Source organism: Clavelina lepadiformis, chromosome 5 (genome assembly GCF_947623445.1).
Source record: "Clavelina lepadiformis chromosome 5, kaClaLepa1.1, whole genome shotgun sequence".
Classification (NCBI taxonomy): domain Eukaryota; kingdom Metazoa; phylum Chordata; class Ascidiacea; order Aplousobranchia; family Clavelinidae; genus Clavelina; species Clavelina lepadiformis.
Genome location: NC_135244.1, coordinates 14,026,459 through 14,035,574, shown reverse-complemented (window position 1 = coordinate 14,035,574; position 9,116 = coordinate 14,026,459). Strand labels below are relative to the sequence as shown.

Genomic DNA, 9,116 nt, shown 5'->3' with positions numbered 1-9,116 from the left:
TTACACGCATCCCTTTGCCACAGCGATGCACGTACACAAAGGGGGGCGTAACGCCAATCGACCAACTACATTCTTGGAACCAAGACTGGCTGTCAAGCGTAACCGACTATTTCTGGTCATATTTGGACGATTCAATGAGTAACTCACAGTGACAATTACAAAGTGTTAAGTAGTGAAACCGGTGGTTACCATGTATAAGGCTACTTTCCAGCAGCAATTACTTTAGGTCGCTGACATTTCAACAGACTTCATCCACCATTACGGGGTATTTTGATACCATATTGGTCGCTCGACAACCTGCCATTTAATATCTAATCAGGTTATGTTTTCACTATCAACCTAATTACTAATATTTTGCCTCTCGAAGGTTTTGCTCATTTGCTTTTCCTTTTGCTCCTTAGGATTTTCTTTCGCGTTATTACCAGCATCAGGACTAAATTACACCAAAATTAAATCTTCATTACCTCTGTCTATAACTCTATTTCCATTACAAAGCTTTCCTTCAACTTGAAACAAAAATTTTCAGACCCTGTTTTTATTACAACTGATTCGGTTTTATATCAGCAAATTTATGTACTTATCAAAAAAAACTTCACTTGCTAGTTTTAAAGATAGAGCAAAACATTGTAGATGTCATATACGAAATGGCAACAGGCACTTTAAACATATTCAACGAAACACGCATTGTGAAATGAGCTTTGAACACGCACTACGTAACAAACTCTCAACAGTAAACATCCAATTTGCAATCACAAAACGCTGAAAACACTAAAATCAATGCTGGATCTGCCATTCGCAAGTACAAGTGCTCGGTCGAGATCCATAAAACATCACAATTCATTGTATACCTTTACGCCGAAAATTTCAGGTGCTTGTTTTGAAGAGAAAAGTTAGTTTTGGCAATTTTTACGGAAAGAAAAATTTAGTTTGAGTTGGCCAACAAGCCAATTGGGGCCCATTTCAAAAGTCCGTTCATGGAAAGGCAAGTGGCAAGTTATGCATAGCGATGTGAATGGAGATGTAGCTTGATATAGTATGCAGTTTTACACCAAGGTCAGGATATTTACTATCATTATTTAAAGCGGGAAGGTGGGACTTGGACACAGTGAATAATCAGTGGGATTGGGATGCGTTAGAAATGGGTTAAAGTTAGAAAACGTCCTTATCAAGCCAACCAAGCAACGTGAGGAAAGTAATAGTTGTTGGTATTGCTTACGTTAAACCAGACGTGCGCTTTACGAAAAAGTGTGCCGTCAGACAAGTCTAGGCTTGCCGAGGCGGTGACCCATGGGGTGATCCGGTCGAATAAAAAGTGGAAGGAGGTTGTCGAAGGCAACCTATATCAGCACAGTCAACGTGACTGGCCGCGTAAAACAAACTTAACGAAAGATACAACATCAACGAGGCAACAACATACAAAACATAAAGCTTCCATAAAAAATAAAAACCCGTTTTACCAGTTTTGTATGCTTTTCGGGCTACGATGAAAATTTGATTCTCCACAGTGATATTTTTTCTTTGATTTAGCTAACTGTTGTGCTACGGAAGCAAATAATTCAACGTTTTAGAACTTTATCATGAAGCTTAAAAAGTAAGAAAAGTTTATTAGGCGCTTAACCCTATGCGGCGCTTTATTTAATTTGGGTGATGAAATGTTAACCAAAAGATATTTAAATCCACAGTGAATTATTGTATAAGCGTGACTGAAGAGGAGAAGGGAAATTACTCTGCACGGGGTTGTAACTAAGCAAAGGAAAGAAGCCTTTTGAGCACCAATGTGGAAGTATGTGGCTTAAAGCCCAGGATGTAAAAATGGAACAACGAAAACATTTGCAAAAACACAAATACACCTTGAAACGAAAATGGTCCAGTACTCAAAAAAATAACAAAACAAAGATATCATGTAAAGATGAGTTGGCGTTGGAAACAGCACCGGGAATGGTGACCATTAAACCTCTATTATTGCCTCAATCCAAGTTTCACCAAAACAACAGTCAAAACTTAAAATTCATACAGCAGCCAAAGCCAAACTACGTTACATTACTCAAGTAGTAATCTGAACGTCGACTAAGTCCATAGCTAAACTTAAGAAACAAGAAAGCAGCACTATGACATTTACAAATGGCTAAACGCTAAAAACAGAAAAGTTAACGTTTCTTTTATTTTTTTTGTGTTTTTTTCTATCACGCATTTGTTTCGAAAAGCTACACAATACAGGCCAATGTACAAAGGGAATTCTAGAGTGCAAAAAGCAAACGCGCGAGTTTAATGTACATCCAATGCTTTGTACAGCTTGAAAAGAAAATGTTTTGAATTATGCCAAGCGAAGAGCTGATTTGGTATTCATCATAATTCAAAATCAACTATGTACACTATACAGGCTACTTTGACGTGATAATTTTACAAGACTTACCTAGTTTGCGTAATGTTTTTTGTTTTGTGAAATTTAAATACAAATGAAAAACAACATTTTTAAATCAAATTTATAAGCCAATTGTAGCATTTTCGAAACTAAATGAAGCATGAAAACAGAAAATAACTAAGTTCAAGTATATGGCTGGTACACAAAAAAGCATCGGATTTGGGTGGCAATAACAGATGCTTCGGTAAAACTGAAAGGCGGCGACGGCCATTACGTACCCTGAATACTTTTCAGACCAAATCCCATAGTTGACTTGGCAGTACCACGCGCACTGGTCACCAAGCGTGCCATGGTAGCGCATGTATGGCCGGCTGCTGTGGTTCCATTATGTTTCTGGGGTGATTGCTTTATAGTTGCTGCCGAATCTGCGTTGTACTTCATCATTATTCCAAGGTCTGAAGCAGACGGTGGCGAAGTACCTAAACGACGTTTGGCCAATGCAGAATTACCCGGCGGCGATAGACGGATTTGAGAGAAGTCCTGCAAGCAACAAATCGCATTAGTCGAGGAATTCAACGCACAGATTCTGCGGCAAATCGTGAAAATGCATCAAATCATCAAGCATACCTGCACAATGGTACTGTTGTCGTTGCAAGCTAGCTTCCGCTCGTATGCAACAGCATGTGCTGCAAACTGCGTCAAGTCGTGTGTCGACGAATCACGGCGTGACAAAAGTTGAGGTGTTGACAGTGGTGTTTCTGATGCACTCTTTAAACAAAAACATAACTGATCAGTAACTCACTAACCACTTCCGCGTATAAAAATAAAGCATCAGTCAATAGGCTGCCGAACCCCGCTGGTTGTTTACATCATTTTGGTCGACTTACTCCTCTGATCCATGGATGTTCCAGAATTTCGTGGGCGTTGTATCGTGAAGAACGATCCCTAACCAGTAAATGGGAAATGAGATCCTTGGCGTCATTTGACACTCCGCTCCATTGTTCTTCCGGGAAGCTGTATTCACCGCTCTTGATGCTGCAATGAGTTGATAATAACATGAACAATCAAAGGTAACTCGAGACAAACAGTCGCAACAAATAACAACACAAATGTGTGGGAAAGGATTTTAATCAACGGCCTTTAAACGTTAAGAGAATATTTACCTGGCAAAAAGCATGTCCTGGCAGGCCTGGCAAGCTTCCCCTACATCCCATCCGCAGTCCTCTCCACATGCTCCAACAAACGGAGGATGACCACTCAGCATGATGTACCTATATTAATACCTCGGATAAGTTTGACTAGACGTTGGGAATTATTTAGAAAAGTAGTAAATTCCAACATACGATGCATTTAATAGCCAAGTACAGTTGATACGTCGCTTGGACTTACGTTATAACCCCCAAGCTCCAGATATCACAACGCTTGTCATAGGAAAGCGACTCTTCAAAGACGAAAGTGTCCACTACCTCGGGCGCCATGTATTCGGCGCTCCCAACAGGCGACGAAAGCTCTGGGGTCCTAATAGGTTCCATAATACTACTACGACACCCACTAGCCAAATCAAAGTCACAGATTTTCACAGGAGACACCTGAAAGAACGAAAGCACATGATAAATCAACCATGAATCCTGCAGAGATCACAAAAATATAAAAAATTTCCCAAGGATAAACAAATACCTTATCAGCAGTCTCGCATAAAATATTTGCTGGCTTCAGGTCGCGATGAGCAATACCCTTATCGTGCAAAAAAGCAAGCGCCGTTGCAATATCTTTGACCACGCGCGCCGCCTCACATTCATCAAAATGTTCACTTTTTTCAATGCGATGAAGTAATGTCCCTGTCAAATTTAAAAACAGTTGATAGGAATGGTAATTGAGATTATGTATATTGTAGAAGATAAAAGCATCAGAAACCGAGATCAAATTAGTTTATGGCTCAACATAGGCCACCAGACTAACTAAGCCCCAACAAAAGGCAATAATCGACTGGTCAAACTGGAACTTAACAAGGTTCAGTTCGATTGCAACGATTGCAGCAGGCAATATGTCAGCGAATCGACAGACAGCAGCAGCAACAAATAAGTAATCTACAACTGTAAGTATGCGATAGTAATGCAAAAAGGCCCAACAGGCATGATGCAATTGTGTTTAGCTTACAACTAGGTCAAACAAAAAACGCGACTATGTTTTCTGGAAGCGATGAGCCTATTCAAATAAACTCAGTTGATTCTGTTTTAAAATTTTCCACGGACTCGTCACAACAACAGACTCGTGTTTTGTGCGCGATCACATGACTTTGTAAGCGACAGCTAAGCGCTCATTCAGTTTCCTTCCTCTCTTCTGTTTACCGCTCACACAAGCAGCTCGTTTACTATGACGTCAAAATTATGAGCTGATCCGAGGCTAGGGAGCGAGAAAAAAGAATGTCAGTAAACAAGGTAGTCCGCTCCGCTTCGATGCACAACAAGTGGTGCAATGGTGCCACGTATTTCAATTGGACGTAGAGAGAAACGAGATAATTGAGAAAAAAAGAATATCAGACCACTTTTCATGCCACAACCGTAACCTTTTAAGATTTTATGTACAGTATTTGACTTGATACCTGAAGTTATTTTTATACGGAGGTAGCTCAATGTTTACTTTTGTTACACCATTGCTGAGATTCATTTCATGAAGATATGTAACAACAATGACCACATAATTGCGAAATACAAAGGGACAAACTTCATGTTGAGGTGTTTAGTATTAATTACAAAACGCCACCAATTTCAACCTTTCTCTTCAATGAACGGATATGACTGAACAAAAATACCGCAAGCATCGTATCAGTGTCACCTCATATAATGACGACACAACACAGTCGATCACATGAGTATAGCACAAATCGGATTTAACTTGCGATGATGCAAGTGTTGGTAAGCGAGAGACTATTTTAAGGTCACGGATAGCAAAGAAATTCTATAATACTCTGGAATGTTCTAAACAGAATGCGGTGAAGTTTCATCATTTAACACAAAGCGAAGCAATGGTAGATTGTATACGACCAAGGCAACCAGCAAGAAACAATCTAAACTCAAAACACTTCGTCCGGCGAAACGAAAAAAGCTCATTCCCATTTTACTAAAAGACTGCTGGGTGACAAGTACGCATAATTGCACTTGTCAATCTCAAACGATATGTATAATTAAAAGGTAAAAAACTCCCCACAGAAAATCTGTATCACTGGTCCATTTTAGGCAGACAACAATGCATTTCATAACCTACACAGGCTATTTACCAGTAGTACCAGAGTAATGATAGAGCCAAATCAATAGAATACAAACATAGATCACTTACCTCCATACATTTTTTCAAAAACGAGGTAGAAACGTTCTGAGTCTTCGAAATATTCAATTAGTTGAAGGATGTTAGACCTGCCAGTGCACTGGTGCAACAACTCAACCTCCTTAAACACTTTCATTCGACTGTGTCCGGCAACATGTTTTTCTATTATCTACAACAGCATCGATTTCAATACCACAATAACAGCCTAACAACACTTATGGAAGATTAAAGCAGGAAATCACAACAAAGGCGATACTAAAAAAATATGCTTACCTTTACAGCATACTGTTTGTTTGTATATTTGTTAACACACGTCCAGACCCTTGCATAAGCACCTTCACCAAGCAGTTCATCAGTAATATAATACAAGTCATCAAACGTGCCATTGCAGAAGCTGTCAGCAGCTCTTGTGCGTCTCTTCTTTCGTCTTCTCTGACGAGCAGCTTGTGCTGCCTATGAGTACATAAACCTAACATGAAACTTCAATACCCGAACTGATTTTTAACAGACAAGTTTTAACAAAATTTTTCAATGGACTGAACAGTGAACAAACAGTCATTTTATTAGTTATTTTCCTACCTGCAGTCTTTTAGTCGGATTTATCTCAATAGGTTCACTCACACTGGCAGTGTTAGGCATTACGGAGTCTTCGTCAGTCAAATTAGCATCAATATTAGAAATGTCTGCAACACGAATTGTCATTAAGCATATAACCTCAAAATGTACACAAAGCCATTTAAATGGCAGTATTGAAAGTTACTGACTGCAACAGACATACATTTAGACTACATTTCCAACAGCAAAATACCATATCACAAAACAGTATCCTACCTGTTGCACCACTAATTTGTTTTACAAGTCTCTTATCACTTGAATTATCTTTCATCAGGCAGTCATCACCACTCAATTCACTTGGGCTTGCTGTTGATGATGATGAGCTTTTACTAACATGCATCTTCATATTTTTTTAATAAAAACAAAACAGGGTAAAGAATGATGATTGTTTTTTGAAATGAACCCGGTGAGAAATATCCAAAATCAATAACAGATACACTTTCTGGATCCAATAGTTCTCACAGCTTTTCAAAGTATTGAAATAACTTCTTCAAATAGTTGTATGAGGTAGATATATTGCACTGCAAACAAAGTCATTAAAATAGGGTTAAGGTTACCAGCGTCACCAAGTTAGAAGAAATTTATATATATACATAGCATTTTAATAGTTATGCTTGATTTCTTTTTTGATGTAATTCACCATGACCTAATACCATAATGATAAAAGTAACTCATCATGCTAAGAATTTCCCCAATGTTTTACGCTTAATGGATTTTATGATTACTTTTTTGTTTCAGCAGACACTAAACACCAGAAATAGTGAATCTACTAATTTATGACACTAGCCTAGCACCTAACGTATAGTCTGGTAATGGTTAGAACACAGACAAAACAAGAAAACGATCTACAAGGAACTGACTAATAACCCATCATAACCGTTATAACAGTTAAGTAGCCTAATAGCATTTCGGTATGGCGTAACCCAAATTAGAAAGTTAAAGCTTACAACAGCAAAACTAACAAACCTTTTCACAGTGAATCCTTACTGTTTATCGGTTCCAAAGAAACTTATTGACTCTGGTTAGCTGACACTTCGTGGATGTTCTACCAATCTATATCCAGTTTATTTTCCAAGTTCTTGCCACTTTGATGACCATACGTTTACCAATCACTCCAACTTTCCAGCACACACAAAACACCCCACACCAGACCAGCTCTTGTTGTCTATTCTCCCACTGAACGTTGACAAATCAATTTTATGCCCAGTATCAACGGGCGAGAAAAAAGCACTTCAGTTTCTCTCTTTTAGTAGTCTATGCACTTCTTTCTTCTTCTTTCGTCTATGCTATTTATGTACAACCAGACTTTATGGGCACTCACCAAAATCACACGACATCACGTCATTGCTTTTACACTATTTCTTTATTATCTTGAAAAAGGAAACAGAGCACGTACTTTTCTTTCAAATGTTCAAAGTAGTTTCAATGCTAAGAAAAAGCTAGAAAATACGTCAAGGTTCTGCACAACGCACTTGCTTGACGTACGAAGCAGGTATTTTGATTCAAAAACCTGACTAGTGATTACAATCAAACAGAAACTGAGAACATTCATTTCGCTGTTGCAGGATATGTCTAACCCAAATTTAAACAAAACCAAGTACAGTAGAAGTTAAAGGCTTATATAGCGTTAAAAACGTTTGCTTGACGGATGTCAATGTTGCACACTCGTTGTTCATAAGAAACTCTAATGAGCTTTGTGTGGGAAACTAAGAAACTTTGGTATCAGTACAACTCAAAGTTGATTTTTCTCCTTTATTACATTTACAGACGGTTTCATTGTTGTGTTACTTTCAAGTTCGACCTATATAAAACCGGCTGTAACAAGTTTGTCTTCAAAAATTAGGAAACTCTGTATGTAAGCTGCATCCAAGCTTGAAACACTAAATGCGAAGCTAGTGAGAAGCTGCGAAATTTGTTCAAAAAAAAACAACTGAATGGTAACTCATAATATATTGATGAAATCGTTCACAGCTCTACAGGAGGTTCAGCTGATAAGGCCTATCAGGAATAGGTTAAGATAAGAAGTTTGAGCCATAGCATATCTACAATTATGTGCAACAAAAATATTTGGAGGGAGGCTTAAGCTAAAGCTAACTAAGAACTATTAAACAACTTACAATTAACCACATACAGAGAACCATAAATACAATTATGTTTAAATCTTTCCTTGGCCCTAATAAGCTCTCGCCCAACAATATCACTTGCAGAGTACTGTGTCAGTTGTTCCAAAGAACTAAGTATAAGAGTACTGTAACATAGTTTAGTATTTGTGAAAACACTAACATAATACATGGTAAAGTTATGCATATTATATTTACACAGGAAAATTTTCATCACATATGAAAATTAAAATGTTTCAAACAATTTGGCATTTTAGGAAAAATTGAAGAGTTTGGAATATGGTAGCCAGTCTTCCTATTGAAAAGAACTGAAGAAATCGCTAGCATTATAATGTAATGTTATTAATGCAGATTATACTGGAGGTGTAGAACAGTAGCATAAAGCGGTGACCGTAAAAATAATAATATAGAAAAACGAGATCAAGAATTACAAAAAAAACGATCACCTGGCATACAGATGCAAGGTCAGCGGCTTTTGCTTGATAAGCAATTTAAAAACGTAGCGATAAATGTACTTAACGACTTTACAATATTACTGAATACATTACATTACAGGTATATATTTATTAGCGTAAACAGTAAGCGTAAGAGGAATAATTGTTTAATTGTCAAATGTCAGCTTAGTAAACCTCTTAGAGCACCACGACAAACGTAACCTATTGTTGTTGCCTAGGTTTTAGTATTAGTGGTCGCTA

The 9,116-nt window shown here is 37.9% G+C and overlaps 1 protein-coding gene across 1 annotated transcript; it reads right to left on the bottom strand.

Annotated features, from left to right (window-relative positions):
- Positions 1–519: 519 nt before the first annotated feature.
- On the bottom strand, positions 520–7,650 carry LOC143458551 (MAP kinase-interacting serine/threonine-protein kinase 1-like). The gene is made up of 11 exons (XM_076955325.1): positions 7,268–7,650; positions 6,518–6,822; positions 6,266–6,369; positions 5,960–6,139; positions 5,699–5,855; positions 4,040–4,200; positions 3,752–3,951; positions 3,526–3,633; positions 3,250–3,397; positions 2,990–3,130; positions 520–2,902 (listed from the first exon to the last, which is right to left on the bottom strand). The coding sequence occupies exons 2-11, from the start codon at positions 6,645–6,647 to the stop codon at positions 2,633–2,635; spliced, it is 1,599 nt and encodes a 532-aa protein (XP_076811440.1). The 5' UTR covers positions 6,648–6,822; positions 7,268–7,650; the 3' UTR covers positions 520–2,632.
- Between the last annotated feature and the right edge of the window lie 1,466 nt (positions 7,651–9,116).